Source organism: Muscardinus avellanarius (genome assembly GCF_963383645.1).
Source record: "Muscardinus avellanarius genome assembly, chromosome: 10".
Taxonomy (NCBI): domain Eukaryota; kingdom Metazoa; phylum Chordata; class Mammalia; order Rodentia; family Gliridae; genus Muscardinus; species Muscardinus avellanarius.
Genome location: NC_137796.1, coordinates 13,036,593 through 13,053,390, shown reverse-complemented (window position 1 = coordinate 13,053,390; position 16,798 = coordinate 13,036,593). Strand labels below are relative to the sequence as shown.

Genomic DNA, 16,798 nt, shown 5'->3' with positions numbered 1-16,798 from the left:
AGGTTTTTACATTTATCTCTAGATCATCGCGGAAGGCAGGCAAGGAGCCCAGAGCTGGCATGGTGACTGGTCTGAGTGGAGTGGGGGCCACAGGCTTCCGTCTGATTCCTGATGAAGGCAGAGGTTGGGCTTGGGCTCCGAAGGTAGTGGCCAGGGGACTTGCTTCCCCAGAGCGAGGGCCCACTGGTGGCAGGAGGAATTCCGTGAGGGGAGCCCATCAGGGACAGCCTCCCCGTGGGTGGGCGCTCTCGCAGAGCCTTGCTCTAGGGCCAAGTTGCCTGCAGAGCCGAGCACACTGTGGACCTCCACAGCCCGTGTCTCCTGGAGGTGATCTTCCCCAGAGAGACCAAGTCCAACGACCTGGCACTGAACCCCACACACAGCCACGCGAGCCAGGGCAGCCTGCGGAGTCCTCTGGAGTCACCCCGGACCTCCTCGGCTGTCCCCTCAAGCCAGGCCTGGTCGCCACCTCCCAGGAGGTTCGGGTGCCTGTCTCTGGTTGAGAGCCGAGCTGTGGACCAGCGTGTCGTCTGGTTTGGAGGCAGCAGGCCACACGCCCACCTCTCAGCCTGCGCCTTCTCCACATAGGCCTGGTGTGGTGGCGGCCAGGCCCTCATGTTCACCCCACACAGAGCTCCTGGCATCTGCAGAAGTCAAAATGTCTTCCAAGTTGTATGTTGGTTTTTCCTCTGGCCCAGAGCTGACTCAGCTGAATTCCCCTGGCAGCTCCCCGTTGTCCTTTCACAAGGCACACGGGCCGGGCAGGGAGTGTGGCTGAGGACAGGGACCGGCTGCTACTAGCAAAACAGCCCCCGTGTGTCTCACTCCCTCGCTCCCGCTCTCCCAGGGTGCCCTGTGGGCGTGATCTTCACGGCCCTCCCGGTGGTAGTGGGACGCCTTTCCCCACTGCACCTAAGAGGAAGCGAGACCCAGAGAGGCTCAGGGGCTCAGTCCAGATCTCCACTTAGGAGCCGGGCGTGGTGGCGCACACTTGTAATCCCAGCATTTAGGAGCCTGAGATAGGAGGATTGTGGTTTGTAGATAGCCTCAGCTACTTAGGGAGGCCCTTTGCAACTCAGTGAGACCCTGTTTCAAAATAAAGAATAAAAAAGTCAGGCTGGAGGTGTAGCTTGGAGGTAGAATGCCCCTGGGTTCCATCCCCAGTACTACAAAAAAAAAAAAAAAAATCCCACTTAGCAGTTGCATGAAGCCTGTGTCCTCACCTACAGCGTACACACACCTCCACCTCCACATGGACACTGGGCCCAGGCGGCTCTGCCTTTGCCCAGCCCTCCACCTGGTCTCTCCAGACCCTGTCCTAGCTAGCCCCACCCTTTACTGCACCTTAGCCTTGGGCTCTCAGAGGATAGAGCCTATCCAGCCCATAATAGGCACTCAGAAGCATTTTATGAGAAGGTGAACACATTGAAGGTGGCTGGACCATGAGCTGATCCACTCGGGCCTGCTTTGCCCTCTGGTACCTGTCCCTGCACAAGCAGACAGAGGCCTGAGGGGAGCCCGCCCGCTCAGCACTGGTGCTGTATGAAGCTCCATACGCTGATTAAGCAGAGCCCGGTAGGAAGGCAAGAGCCCCCCTCTCCTGGGTGCCTGAAAAAAATTTTTTTTTGTTCTATCCAGGTACAGTGGTATACACCTCTAATCACAGAACTTGGGAGGCAGAGACAGACCACCGGTTCTAGGTCAACCTCAGCAACTTAGACCCTCAGCAACTTAGCAAGACCTTGTTTCAAAATTTAAAAAATTTAGGGCTAGGGATATAACTCAGAGATGCCCCTTTGTTCAGTCCCCAGTAACACACACACACACACACACACACACACACATGCGCACACACACAGCAGCTGCCCTGATCACCCAAGGGCTAGTGTTCAAAAATCGTGCAACAAAGCCAGGCCTTGTGGCACACGCTTGAAATTCTAGTACTTGGGAGGCGGAGACAGGAGGATCACACAGGTTCGAAGCCAGCCTCAGCTACTTAGTGAGGCTCTCAGCAACTTAGTGAGACCCTGTTTCCAAATAAAATAGAAAATAGGTCTGGGAGTATAGACTGGAGGTAGAAAGCCCCTGGGTTTCATCCCCAGTACCACTGAAAAAAAAAAAAAAAAAACCAACAACAACAAAGCCAGGTGTGGGGGCGCAGGCTTGCAATCCCAGCACTTGGGAGACTGAGACAGAAGGATCTGGGTTCACGGACAGCCTCAACTATTTAGTGAGGCCCTCCAGAACTTAGTGAGACCCTGTTTAAAAATAAAGAATAGAAAATAGGGCAAGGGGTGTAGCTCGGAGGTCGAATGCCCCTGGGTTCCATCCCCAGGCCCACAAAAAAAGAAGGGAGGAAGGGGTTATAGTTCAGAGGTAGAATGCCCCAGAGTTCAATCCCCAAGCATCACCAAAAAAAAAAAAAAAATCAGGGAACACTGATTATATATATATATATATATATATATATATATATATATTTATAATTTTTGCTTTACCAAGACACACATTTTTTTGAGGGGGTACTAGTGATGGAACCCAGGAGCATTCTACCTCTGAGCTGCACCCTCAACCCTATTTTTATTCTTTATTTTGAAACAGGGTCTCACTAAGTTGCAGAGGGCCTTCACTAAGTAGCTGAGGCTGCCACAAACCTGCAATTCTCCTTGTCTCCCAAGTACTAGGATTACAAGCGTGTGCCACCATGCCTGGCTCACAAAATATTTTTAATCAGAGTGGCCTTCTAAATGGGAAATGGAATAGCTAAGCCTCAGCTGTCCTCCCCCACCCCAAATCCGGGTGCTCCTCCTTTTGGCGGTGCTCACTTTCCTTGTTGCAGAAGGCAGGGTTACTGCGACCTCTTTGTGGACCAGACCTGTTCTCTGGGAATTCCTCCCCTTTCCCCAGCGGGGCCGGGCTCAGTTGCTGCTTTCTTAGCTCGTGTTTACTCGGGGTCCAGGGCTCGTGTTTACTCTGGCCCTGGTACCAGCTCGTGTGGGTGCCTTTTGGGGGCTCCTGGCTTTTGTGGGGTCCCCACGGCCTTCTGCCTAGCTTCGTAGGGTGAGTTCTCTGGCTGCTTTCCCAAGCCTGGGGCAGAAGGAGGCATTCTCTAAGTGGCCAGGGACTGAAGAGACCTGGCTGTCTGCTGTGCCCTCTTAAAGGAAGGAGCCAGGCTTCCATGGGGAGGAAGCCCGAGGCCGTGAGTGCCTGGCCTTGGGTCCTCTGCGCTTTCCGTCAGCTTTACTTTACTTTACTTTACTTTACGGCAGCAGCCTGACCTGACCCGGATCTCAGCCAGGCCCTGTGACTGACCGTGGTGGGCACAGGCATCTGCTAGCCCTTGGCAGTGTCTGCACTGGCCGGACTACAGCTTCCAGGGCCTGGAGCCTGGATTCGCCTCTCCCGCCAGCCCCAGGCTTATCTCTTGGGGATATTTCGCAGCTTCCTCCTGGGCCAGGACTGGATTACTTCCAGTTTAGGGATTTCCTGTCAACAGAAGGGTTTCCTCTGTGACAGCTGGAAGGCCAAGCCAGTTGACATCTCAGGCCTCATGAGCCAACAGTGGCCTATGCAGACCTAAAGCTTCCTAAACGTTTCTTCCAGCTACTTGAGTGCACTGAAGTAGGAGAGTCCTCCACCCATCTCCTCGGCAGGAGCCGTTCGTCTTCAGAACCATTCTTTTCCCATTTCCTGCTGAGACTGTAGGTCAGCCTCTGCTGAGCACCTTGCTTGGGACTTCAGGTCCAGGAGACTTGGTAGGAGGCGTGGACAGGCTTCCTGGCCTGGGCACTTAGTTTTACGAAAATGGTCTCCAGTCTCCACCTGTGCCTGGGAGGGCAGTGGGGTTGGAGGGAAGGGCAGGGAGGCTCCAGCTAGAGTGGTTTCCCAGGGCTAAGCCACGACAGGTGTTGGGGTGCAAGATGCCAGCGACAGGAAGGAAACAGCGTCATCCCCAGCTGCTGGAATGCAGGCGGGGAACAACCTGCAGTGGCCCCACACAGACATTGACTCCCGCCATATCGGAAAACACCCTCTGCTGGCTTAGGAACCTCCTGGCTTGCTCATCATTGCTGGCCACCCCATGGAGGATAAGAACCTCTCCCTGAGGCCTCCTCTCCGCTGCTCCAGGCTTCTTCAACCCATTTGCCCTCGACCTTGACCCTTGCACCCCAGTGATGAGTCAAGCTAGCCCATTCCACTCCTGAACCAGGGACCAGCTGATCAGCCCTCCCTGCCCCCACCCACCTGCTGCCATGGCAACAGCAGGGACTCTTGCTCCTGCAGAATATTGCTTTCTTATACCCTCCCTCCCTCTCTTTCCCTTTCTCTTTCTCTCACACAAAAAGAAAGCACAAGTGTTTTATATTCATTTTGCAAAAAGCGCTGTGTAGCGCATACTAATTGGCGTGGCTTCTCCTGCTTCCTGTGAGCCATGCCCTATCCTCCGGGCCAGCAGGCAGGCCAGCGGGGGCATGGGCCCAGCCAGCCTGCTCACGAAAGAACTGAACTGGCCGCAGCCAGTCTGTAGCTCTGGGGCCTCACCTCCTGGCCTTGAGCAGGGTGCCTGGGGAGCAAGACCCTTGGGGCCATTGCCCCAGAGCAGAGTCTCCTACCCACACTCCAAGGGCTGCAGGGGCTGCGGGTGGTGGGGCACCAAGACCCAAGGCCAAGTCAGACTGCAGGAGCATCTCAGCACGGTCTCTGGCTCTTCTCTGCTAACTAGGCCCTCCTCTTCCCCTGGCCTCTCCTCCCGTCCTGGGCCAGGTCTCTACATAGATTGCCGTTTCCACGTCTTAAGGTCCAAATCAGGTGCGAGTCAGCTGGGAAGGAGCCGGCAGTGGACTTGCGGAGCACCAGAGCTGGGTGTCACAGAGTCACCAGATAGCCTGGAGTGGCGCCTCCTGCGCCCACTGCCCGCCACCCAAGCAGACACTTCCCTGCCTCACCTCTAGGGGACAGAAAGAGTGACACTGTTCAGACTCTTCCATTATTTAGAGACCGGGAGGGCGCGGGTGTGTGCGTGCCCGCACCAGTGCGTGTGGTGCTGCCCTAGGAGGAGCTGGGGGCTTTCTGCCAGCCCCCAGGGACCAGAGACAAATCATTTGATATGTAAGCGCCAGAGGAGAGGCCGGGATTACCAAAGGGACCTGTAGACAACATTTCCGGCTTTAATTGTGCAATTGAATTGTAATTTGCATTCATTTGCCATTTGGTGTTAAACTTTCTAAAATAAGAGGATTCAAAATGTAAAATACACAGCTTCGCTGGCCGGACCTCCACTGGGGCATGGGGGGTGTGGGGGGCGGAGCTGGGCGGTGCACAGTCTCCTCTGACGCCCTGCCTCCTCTGCCTTCACCAAGCCAGGGCCACTGAACAGCCTCACCGTGGGACCAGTGGTCTTGTAATAGAAATGGTACGCCAGCTTCTCTCTGTATCTGTTTTTTGTTTTGTTTTTGTGCGTTGCACAGAAAGTACAGTCATCCCTCGGAATCTGCAGGGAATAGGTTCCAAGACTTCCATGGGTACCAGAATCTGAGGATGCTTCAATACCTTATATAAAAATGGCATAGTATTCACATATAACTTACACACCTCCTCCCATGTGCTTTAAAATTATCCTAGGTTATTTATAATACCTGATACATTATAAGTGCTATGCACATCGTTGTTACACTGCCTTATTTAGGGAATAATGACAAGAGAAGGCTACATGTTCAATGGACCTGATCTTCCCCCACAATACTTTCAATTTATGGTTGGCTGGCTCCCTGAATGCAGAGGGCCAGCTGGATCTACTGTTAATTTTCAGGACAACCTTACAAGGTCAAACCTCCATTTGCACATATGGGGAAACAGACACCCTAATACCTGCAAAACGAAGTCCAGGCTGCTTTGCCTGGGTCCTGGTAGGCTCATGACGTCAGTCCCGGCCTGCAGCTTCTCAGGCCGTACCCTCCACTGCGGCCCCCCACTCTCCCTTGGAGCCACACACCAAGCCTGGTTTCCTGGGCTGTACCCATTTTCCCTGCATCCATGAATGGCTCGTGCTACTAGTAACTAATAGAGTCCTTTGTGTGCCTTTCTGCCTGCCCTCATGCCCTGGACAAACTCACGCTCAAGTGCTTCCAAAGGCTTCCAGCTGCCCTCAGACTGAGTTGTGGCTCCCAAGCCCCACCAGCCTGTGACTCATCAGAGGTCCTGTCCAGCTTCCATTCTCCTACAGCCCGTGCACAGCTGGCCCGGGGCACTGCTCACAGAGCTGGGAAGAGGAGGCCATTCGATGAGGTTACTCAGTCCAGGGTCAGGCAGCGTAGCGGAAGGGTTGGGAGTGGAAATCAGGACTATCTGGCCACAGAGCCAGCATTATTAATGAGCTCAGGTTTGGCAACCCAAGCTGGCTTGTGAGTAGACTCACTGTTCCCTTGAGCCAGTGACTGTCCAAGCCTCATGTCCAGGGCATGAAGTGACACCAGTGGCAGGTGAGAAAGCTAATTCTGGCCAGGAACAAACTTACTCCTTCCCCGACCTCCCATCCCATGCATCCTCTCACCCAGGCCGTGCTGTGGATTCTTCCGAAGCATCTTTTCCTATGGAAATGAGCCCCCACTGGATACCTGGTATGGCTCAGTGTGCCCGCCAGGCTGCTGGGGTCTTGGGGACACCCCAGCCTGGCTTTCAGGCTCGCTTTCCTCACTCGGTGCATTGACCTCAAGGGTTTACTGCCCAGAGGCAGTGCGCCCCTGTCCACCTGCACAGACAGCCCTGGGGGACAGGCAGAACAGGTGGGTGCATCGGGGTCACAGGCGCACATTGCCGGGAAGAGGCCAGGGTGGCCTGCCCACGCCCTCTCACCCTCATGAGCCTGCATCAGGTGCGGGGCCAGGCCGGATCAGCAAGCCCCCACCCCGGTGCAGGCAGAGCAAGAGCAGACTCCTGTACATGTGCCCAAATTGGGAATTAGGATGCCAGATGCGGAATTTGGCTTGATCTTTATTTTTTTATACAACTCACATCCCAAAATTCAGTAGTTATTTATTATTTATGCAGGGTTGTACAAGCATTGCTATTAGCTAATTTCAGAACATTTCATTGCCCCCAAGAGAATCCCTGTGTCCATCAGCAGTCACTCCCCAGGCCTCCTTCCCCCAGCCACTGACCACTACTAATGTACTTTCTGTCTTCTTGCATTTGCCTATTCCAGACATTTCTTATAAATAGAATCACACAGTCTGTGGCCTTTCGAGTTTGGCTTCTTTCACTTAACAGATGTTCATGAGGTTCCTGTTGTAGCATGGGCCAGTAGCCATTTCTTTTCGTGGCCAAGTAATATTCCTTGAGAAGGATATACCACATTCTGTTTATCCAATTTATGAGTAGATGGGCTTTTCCGTTGTTCCACTATCTGGCTGTGAGGGATCATGTCTACTGTGTGTTCTTGTTGGCGTCTGTGTGTGGGGAGAGGGGGTATTGGAGATTGAACCCAGGGCCATTCTACTTCTAAGCCACTATCCCAGCCCTGTCTTATTTCTCACTTTGAAACAATGTCTTACTAAGTTGCTGCGGGCCTTGCCATATTGCTGAGAATAGCCCAACCCCGCAGTCCTCCTGTCTCAGCCTCCCAAGTACTAGCCCCACAGACCCGCAACTGTTCACAGGGGTTTCCGTGTGGCGTGTTTGCAGGCCTCCTGGTCCCTCTGGAGGAGCGGGGTGCACCCATGGCAACTGTTTGACTTTATGAGGGGCTCTTGCCTCGTTCTCAGCTCACCGTGTAATTCTGAGCGAGTCGCTCGCCTCCCCCGGGCCGCGCCCTGGCTCTCGTTTCCCTCCCTGACCTTTGGGAAGTGGTTTGCCCAGGCAGTTGGGCATGAGGGTGTGTGGCCTCTGCACGGCCCGCCAGGGCCGGTGCTCAGGGTCCTCTCGTCTTGCGGGGCTACACGTCGCTGCTCTGCCGCCTGCCGCCTCCATCCCTCCCTCTCCCGTCTCCCATTGCATTGAAGAAGCCAAGAGCCTTCTGGAGCTCGTTCCCTCTGCAGGAGCGGAGGCCTAGGTCCCCTGGCTCTCAGCCTGGGCCCCAGGGCAGCCCTGCTCCTGCCCTGACTGGGCTGCCGTCCACCCAGTCAGCTGAGCTTCTCCCGGGTGACAGGGACGGTCCTGGGGTGCACCTCTGGGAAGGACAGGCCCAGGCCCCTCACAGCAGAGATGTAGGAGACAAAGGGCCGGCAGCTCTTGGTGTGGGAGGAGCTCCTGCAGCCAGAGCATGGCAGCTCAGCAGCTCTTAGGCCAGGCGATGCGCGCGCCCAGAGCTGTCCCTGGCCTTTCCCCCGCCTGCTGCAGCTGGGGCTGGACATGGCCGTCCTGCTGGCTCCTGGTGCCAGGTGAAGATGGCGCCATTTCCAGGGCCATGCAGCTCTCTGGACCGTAGGAGTGCTGTGCCACCGCACAGCTTGCTCTCGCAGTCTGGACTGGCCCCCAGGCTCCTCTTTGCATCTTCCTTGAAAGAGCTCAGTCGGTAGAAGTCAGGCTGCAGAGGTCTCGCCCAGTTAACCCCCCTCCATGAGGCAGGAAGGCTCTGGAAACAGCCGTGTCTGCCTGTTCGGAGGAGGTGCCTGTCATGCCCCGCTGTGGACCCCTTTGGAGTCCGTGGTCCACTTCGGCAGCAGCACCCATCTGTGGATGGTTGGGCGGCTCCAAGGCTGCTCCACAAGCTGGTCATGGCCTCGCCCACAGCCCAGGGGCCCCGAGACACACGCACCCTGAGGCTCACGTCTCCTGAGGACCCCTTGGGCCAGAGAGGTGGGGTCGCAGGAGAAGGGCTCTCCAGTCAGATTCCAGCTCCCTTCCTCCGGAGGCCCGGCCCCTGCCTCCTGTGGTCCACTCCATCACCTGCCTCACTCTCCTCTGAGCACTCTCCCAGCTGGGTCTTGGTGATGCTCACAAGTGGCTGGCGGCCCGGTTGCCAAAGGCAGGCTCCTTCCTGCCCGTGCGGGGCCCTCTGGCACTGCCCTCGCCTTCCCCTGGTGGGCCTGGCAGTAGACAGCTCATCCCCTGCTTGTCTCCACAGGTGGTTCTGAAGGATCTGGAGGTGTTGGCAGAAATCGCCTCCTCCCCCGCGGGCCAGACGGATGTGCCCGATGGCCCTGACTTCCAGGTCAGCCACCCAGAGCTTCAGGTGCCCGCCTCTGGCAGAGCCAGCCTGCTCAGCACCCCCAGTAAGTACTCTCTCAGGGACCCATGAAATGCTAGTGCTGGGTGTCCCTGTGGAGCACATGGTCCTCTGGGAAGTCGTTTGAGTCTCCAGGCTCTGCCCGTGTGAGGGGTCAGTGGGTTTCCCACCCATGATCGCTCTCCACGGAAGGCCTCTGATGGGGGCAAGCCTCAGCCTCCCGCCGCCTCCTGGCCCACACTCCAGCAGCCTCCTGAAGAGACCCTCCTCAGCCAGGCGTGGTGGGGCACACCTGTAATCCCACTGCCCGGGAGGCGGAGACAAGAGCCACCCTCAGCAACTTAGCAAGACCCTGTTTCCAAATAAAAATAAAAAATAGGGCTGGGGATGTAGTTTGGAGGTCGAATGCTCCTGGGTTCAGTTCATATCACCACAAAAGAGACAGAGACACCCTGCGACCCTGCTGGCCCTTTTCCCGCATGCCCTGCACCTTCGATGCTTTGGCGTGGCCGGCTAACCTCACACCAACCTTCACCGGGCAGCCTCTCCCAGGCAGCAGTCCAGAACCCCTGATCTTGGGTCTCACAGGTGGAAGGCTCAGCAGCCATCTCCTCCCTCCTCGGGAAGCTCAGAATAGTGCTCAGCATGGCAGGCAGCCCAGGCAAGAGACAGGATAATTCCGACAGGCTGTGCGCGGGCCGTCCTCGGAAGTGGAGGTGGCCAAGGTGTTCTTGCGCTCACCCCTCCGGCTCCTTCCAGACAGCAGGTGGCTCTTCTCCCTGGGTTGCATGGCTCCTCTCCCCCCCAGGCGAGGGACGCCTCCCTCCAACCCTGTGATCCTAGCAAAGGCCCAGGTTAGTGGGAAGCTACCCCGTGAGACCCGGTTGTCTGCCTGGCCGTCTTTGTCCTCTGAGCCCTCTTGACCTCGAGTCCCCAGGTCCTAGTTAGGGTCAGTAGCTCTGGGGGGGGGGGGGGCTTTCTACCCTCCTGCAGCCCCATCAGACTAGTTCCAGGCCTGGAGAACGCCTTCCTGTCCCCTTCAGTGGGTGCCACCTCAGCCCTGTTTGGCCCAGAGGCCGCCCAGGTTCAGGGTGTTGCCGGAGCCCCACGGCCCTTGGCGCACTTGAGGACATGCCAGGTCAGATCGCAGAAGGTCTGTGTGTGCAAGGCATCTCCCCACCCTGTCTCAGGAGGGCAGTGGGGGCTCCGGCCGCAGCCCACTCCCTCTCCTGCTTCCCCAGGGCGCCCTCATTCCTCCCCCATGGGCCTGGTTCCTCTGGGCAGTCTGTGTCTGCAGTCAGGGAAGCAGCTGCCACATCCAGCCCTGGGGCTCCCACCTCCTGTCCCTCAGCACGGAGTGCCTTCTCCGTCCCAGTCCCCCAACCAGCATGTGAGGGCCCCCTGAGTCCCTCGGATGGCCCAGGATGCCGGAGATAAAGCGCAGGGCCACAGAGCAAGGAGTGGGAGCTTGGCTGGGACAGAGAGGGGAGCAGAAGGCTCTTCCCTAGGGAGGATCGCAGAAGGGGGGAAGGAGAGCCTCGGTGGGCCTCAGCCCTCCCTCCCCAAGGGACAGGTGCTCTGCCACCTCCCACCCCCACACTGTGGCAGACACCGAGCTTCCTAGGGCAGCACGGCCTCGGGCAGAGGCAGGACACCTGGATCTGGAGGCTCCCCGTGGCCTGTCCCTGCATCTCTAAGGTGTGTGTCTCTTCCTCCCAGGCCCAGAGAGGCCGATGCTGAGATGTGGGTTGCTGTGGGTGGAGGGGTGGGCCACCTCCACCCACCCTGTGGGCTCCTAGCTGGTAAGGGGCAGTGAGCGACAGGACTGGCCCAGCAGGTCCCTGAGGCCTGCAGCATCAAAGGCCCTGCAGTTGCTGGGAACAGGGGCTGAGGGGACTGCCGTGGCGAAGGGCTCTGCACCCCAGCTCGTGGCCTGCCAAGACGGGCGGGCCGCTAACAAGGCTGAGGCAGTAGAGGCTCGTGCCCTGGCCCTGGCCCGCCAAGGCTGTCAGGCGGGCACACATCAGCCAGGGACACTCAGAATTCATAGAAAAACAACAAAGTATGCCAGCTGGGAAGAAATTCCATCCTGGAAAGAACACCAAGGGAGGGCCCGCAGCCAGTACCGCTTCTTGCTTCAAGAATGCACAGAACCGCGAGCCACGGGCCCTGACCCGGAGCCCCACGTGTGGGCTTCAGGCTGCGAGAACTCTAGGCAGCGGCACACGTGTTCACGTGTGTGAGTCCACAGCTAGCATCAGTTTACAAGTGGGTCTGCCATGATAAAAGTTCAAGCTCAAACTGGTAGTAAAAGGCTGTGGGACGCCAGGGTGACCTCCCCCACCCCACCTCAGCAGCCTTGGGCCCCCAGGCCTTGTGGGCAGGTATGCAGGCACCCATTCTTCCCTCTGCCGCCTGCTCTTCGCCAGGGTGCTTCTCCAGTGCGGCCAGGGGCCGTCTGTTTCCCTGTGGCCGTATGCGTGGCCAGGCTGCAGGGCCAGCCCCTCTTCCTGTCTGGACTCTGCTTTTCTTGATGCTCCAGGGCACGATCCCTGCAGATGACAGTGCTGGTCTCCTAAGAGGAGAGGGCCCCGCCTTCTGAAGGGACTTTGTGGAATGAGAAGAAGCCAGGGAGCCTAGCACAGACGAAGTCAGGGCATCTGCAGGCAGCACAGGCGGCCTGCCTGCACATCTGCAAACTCACGCGGTGAGACTGCACGCGGTGGCGGCAGGCTGGGCCCGGCGCATCCTCCGCTGCTGCACTGGCCTAGATGGGCCACGGCAGCGGCCCCTGGGTACTGAAGGCAGAGTTGCTCCCACAGGACTTTCCTCTTGCCTGGCCTAGCGTAAACATCTCCAGTGCAGAGGCCCAGGTCTGGGTCCTCCCACCCCCCTTTTCTGTGTGTGTGGTACTGGGGCTTGTACCCAGAGGCTTTCCACCTCTCAGCTACACCCCCAGCCCTACTTTACTTTTATTTTGAAACCGTCTCACTGAGTTGCTGAGGCTAGCCGCAAACCTGTGGTCCTCCTGTCTCAGCCTCCTGAAACACTGGTATTATAGGTGTGCGCCACCACACCTGGCTATGCCAACCCCATTTCTGACCAGCAGAGAGCTGCCTTGGGAGCCAGGAGACAGGGAGCTGCCTGGAACGGGCAGTGGAGGGGAACCGTGCTCCCAGTCCCCCACGCCTCTGTGTCCTGTGGCTCCGCCGCTCCTGTGCCTTGTCTGCCCCAGCTCCACTCAGCAGGAGCCTACAGGGGCCCTGCCAGGCCTTAGGACGAGGGGCATATCCAGGCCACCCTGACCCTCTGCCCGCACGAGCTCGGTGGGGCAGTCTCCATTCTCCCAGGGTCTGGACAGCTCTGCTGCCAGAGAGATCAGCTGGCCTGGGGAGGCCCACACAGCCTAAGGACCAGGGGCCAAGTCCAGCGGCAGTGTGCTGTCCAAGGCTGAGGGTCACTCCAGGAAGGACGCTTTCACCCTGAAACCTGTCTTCCCTGACGTGCCCACCTGCCACGGGCCACTCTGGTGGGTTAAGAACCACACTCGTGACAGCAACCCTGCAGGGCTCACCGGTCCAAGGTGATCACAGCTCTAGCTCTAAAAATGGGCAAAAATAAAATGTCCTGATTTCAGTTTCATTTCCTCAAAGCCTAGGCCCGTGTGGTGAGATGTCAGGAGCATCTTCTTATCACCAAACAGTGACGAGTCTAGAAGAAACCCAGAAAACCATCTCTGGGCATTTCCCCTGCAGAAACCGTCAGTAATAACGGCAATGCCTGCGATGTCGTTCTCCCTGGGACACTTCACCCAAGGAACTCCCATGGCTGAGCCCTGGCTCGTGGCTGCAGCTCCAGAGGGGACACTCTTACCCTCCTCTCCACTGGGCACCGCAACAGGCTGGCCCAGGAGCCCGGCCTGAGAGCCTCATCTCAGGAACATGGGAACCCCACCCTTGCAGACCCTGGAGGCTTCGCCCCCCCAGGGGAGGAGCAGTGGAGGAGGAATGGCGCTCTGAGGCTGCGTTGGTGCCAGCCATAACCCCAGCTTGGCACCCCTCAGAGGAGCCCCCCTCGCTTCACAGTGACTTCAGAGGCACCCCTCCATCCTGGCCTTAGACTATGCCACACCTCGTTTCCTGCACACCCCCCCCCCACTTTCTGTGGCCACAGCAGAGAGCCCCAGAGAGCCTCGCCCGCTGCTCTTCAGCCCTTGAGAGCCCTCAGCCCCTGGGAGGCAGCAGTGGGAGAGAGGACACAGGGTCTGAAAGATACCACCTGTGGCCTCAGGCAGGCCTCCTGCCTCTACACCACCTCCCGCTCCTCTGCAAAGTAGGTGATGGGTGCTCCAGGGCTCCGGGAGCGCTGTGTGGACAGGGCAAGAGGTGCTCTATGCTGAGGGGCTGCCTGGGCATCTTTCCTGTGCAGAAAGAGGCCTCCCTGCCCACTCTCCATGCCTACCTGGGTGGGTGGTAGAGTCCGGCTGCAACCTCCTGGCTCCTGCCACTCAGGCACAGGTGCAGCTCCTCAGTGGCCGGCGTCAGAGGTCCAAACACTCAGGCCACCCACCCCAGCCCTCCGCGTCGCCTTTACCAGGCTCACCAGGGGATGTGGGTGCCCACTCGGGCCACGGGGCCCCACTCTCCTCACCTCTGAATCTCATCATCAGGTGCCCAGTCAGGGTTAGTACCAGTACTTGGGAGACTGAGACAGGAGGCTCACAGGTCACGGCCAGCCTCAACAACTTAGGCCCCCCACAACTTAGTGAGACTAAGGCTATAGCTCAAAGGTAGAATGTCCTGGGTCCAGTCCCCAGTGCCACTGCCTGGAAAGTGGTCCCCTGTGCCCTGGCTGCTGGACCTGCGGCCCCTACCCCTTCCTGTTGGTTGGCCTGAGGCAGCCCTGGCTCTCCTTCCCTCGTCCTCCATCCAGCGTGCCTTTGGCCCCAGCCCTTGCTCAGCAGCAGCAGCAGCAGCAGCAGCCAGGTCCTGATGGCAGACTGCTGCATGGCGCCTCCACTACCCTGTCAGCGAGATATCCCTCCCGATGGGGACTATGGAGTTTGCATCCTGCTCCAAGCCTAGGTGAGCCACTGGAAAGCCTCCTGGCTGTGGGGGAGGCCCACAGATAAGAATGCGGGCACCTTGGATCAGGCTCCCGGGGTGCTGCTGCTGCGGCATCTTTTATCTACATAGTTGTAGGGTTCGTGCCACCTCCAGTTTGGCAAATGTCACACCCCCGGCCCCCACCCAGCCTCCCTTTCTTCCTGCCACAGGATCTGCGCCCCGTCCCTCATCGTCCCATACCAGCTTCTCAATGACGCTCCCCCTTCCGAGGAGGACTCCTGTGCGGGCACAGGCTATACTCCTTGTCCCTGTGATGGTTCACAGAGGAGGAGGTGGCCAGGGGAGGCCTCACTGCCTCCGCTGCCCCGCTAGTCAGCAGCAGGGCCTGGATGTGATCTGGTCCCTAGGACTTCTAGGTGCTTTCTGCGCCGCCGGCCCCTCCCTGTATTCACAGGGAGTGAAGCCCGATGCCCACCCGGAGGGGGCTGTCCAGGCCCAGGGAGTGAGGGTGGGGAAGGCACAGGGTCCTTGCTGAGCCTGAGCTGGGCGGCTGATGTTTTCGCATCTGGCTCTGTTGAGCTGTAATTCGCGTTGTGTATTGAGGCCAGAGCTATTTTTATCCTGACATGTGAGGTTCCTTCACGTCATAGCCACAAAACTCAATGCAAAACATCCCGGGGAAGGTTGTTTGTGAGACGTTCCGCAGATTCTCATGTCGCCACATCAGGTTTCACTTAGCAGCATCTGCAGAGCTGGCTCCCCAGCCACCACCCCGCCGGCCTGGCTTTGTATACACAGGGCTCCCCGCAGCATCTGCCTGCCCCTGGGCAGCCGGCCGGTCACGTGAGCTTCCTGCAGGCCCCTCGCCTGCCCGCACCAGAAATTCAAGGCAGGTCCTTTTGGCTGTGGGACTGTGTTCTTCCTCACACCCCATCCTTCACTCTCCAGGATTGGGGAATGAAAATCCCACCCACCTTGGGCCCTGAGAGAGCCTGCAAGGCACAGAGCCAGGTAGCCCTTCCTCCCTGCCCGCCGGTCCCCACAGAGCAGCTTGCCCGGCATCTCCCATAAGATCAGTCAGTGATGCCGCCTGCGCACAGCCTCTTAGGTCCCTGGACGTGGTGTTGGAGGGAGGTCACACCCTGAATCGGGATCCTAAGCCCCTGTCCCAGCTCTCCATCCCTCATGCATGTGCAGCACCTAGCCTACGGCCCTCCCGAGGAACGGGCCACAGCAAGCTGCGTGCCGTGTCAGGAGGTGGGTGGAAGGGGCCGGTAGAGGCGCTTGTGCTCTCCCCCAGGAGGAGCAGGCTGCAATGAGGCAGAAATCTGTAGCCGAGAGAAGCCCGTCTTCTGCAGTAGCACTCCTGGGGCGAGTTAGTTCTCTCCCCACCTCATCTCCTCCCCAGCCCCAGCTGGGAGCTCTTTCCTGGCTTGTCTCAAGCCAGTGAGGCCTGGAGGGCTGCTGAGGCCCCAGAAGTAGTCCAGTACGGAGACATGGGTGGGGAAAGCTCTTGCGGGTCACCACCCCGTCCTTGGCGAGCACCGAGGCAGCTTACCCCCTTGTCTGTGCAAAAGGACTCCCAGCCCCCCGGGGGCAGCTCCTCCTGGGGTGGCGGTCTTTCTGGCAGGTGGCACCCTAGAGGGCAAAAGGTCCTGCACATCTCCCCAGAAGTGTGTGGCTCTTGGTCAGGGAGTGCCTGGCTTCTTGCTGTCTAGAGACTGTAGGATCACCACAAGTCCTGGCAGGGGCTGCACAGTGACAGGGGGTCTCCCTGGGTGAGGGGTCCCTCCCTGTGGCTCCACCCTCTTTCTGCTCAGGGCCACCGAGCAGCCTGGGCATTAAGAGTCCATTTTGGGCTCCGAGTGGGAGCTGTGGCTAAAGAGAACACGGCTGTGTCGACAGCAGCCCCAGGCCCCTGTCCTGCCATCCTTGGCCAGTCTGTCAGCTGGGGTGGGGGCTGCTGGTCTCCTTTCTTGGGGGTAGGGTGACTCCCTCTTTTTCTTTTACCTGGTGACCTCTCAACAGGAACTGAGATTGTCTCAGATCAGAAGTTTCCCAGCTGAGACCTTCTCCCAGTCCCCAGTCATTTACTCTGAGACTCCGGGGGGAAAAGGCAGGGCACCCCGCGTGGTGCTCTGGGTGTGGGATATTTGCTAATTAAAGCAGCCCCAAGCCAGGCACTGTGATGTGTTCCTGTAATCCCAGTACTTGGGAGGCTGAGACAGGAAGGTCAGGGGTTCAAAGCCAAGCCTCTGCTAAAGCAAGGCCCTATGCAATTTAGTGAGACCATTTCTTTTTTTTTTTTTCTTTCTTTCTTTCTTTCTTTTTTGTGGCACTGGAAATTGAACCCAGGGGCATTCTACCTCCAAGCTACACCCTCCCCTCAACGCTATATTTTTATTTTGAAACAGAGTCTCTCTTGGTTGATGAGAATCTCACTATTTGCTAGGCTGCCCTCAGATCTGCGATCCTCCTGCTCAGCCTCCTCAGTACTGGGGTTACAAGTCTGTGCCACCACGCCTGGCTGAGACCCTATTTCAAAATAAAATAAGATAGGGATACTAGG

At 58.1% G+C, this 16,798-nt stretch overlaps 1 protein-coding gene across 2 annotated transcripts in view; it reads left to right on the top strand.

The window, feature by feature from the left end:
• VAC14 (VAC14 component of PIKFYVE complex) overlaps positions 1-16,798 on the top strand; it is a gene marked incomplete at both ends in the record, with an annotated part of 110,743 nt that overhangs the window by 50,044 nt on the left and 43,901 nt on the right. For both annotated transcript variants that reach the window (XM_080702604.1, XM_080702603.1), the window contains one exon: positions 9,062-9,209. In XM_080702604.1, the coding sequence (XP_080558730.1) occupies positions 9,062-9,209 (148 nt within the window). The remainder of the gene's footprint in view (positions 1-9,061; positions 9,210-16,798) is intronic.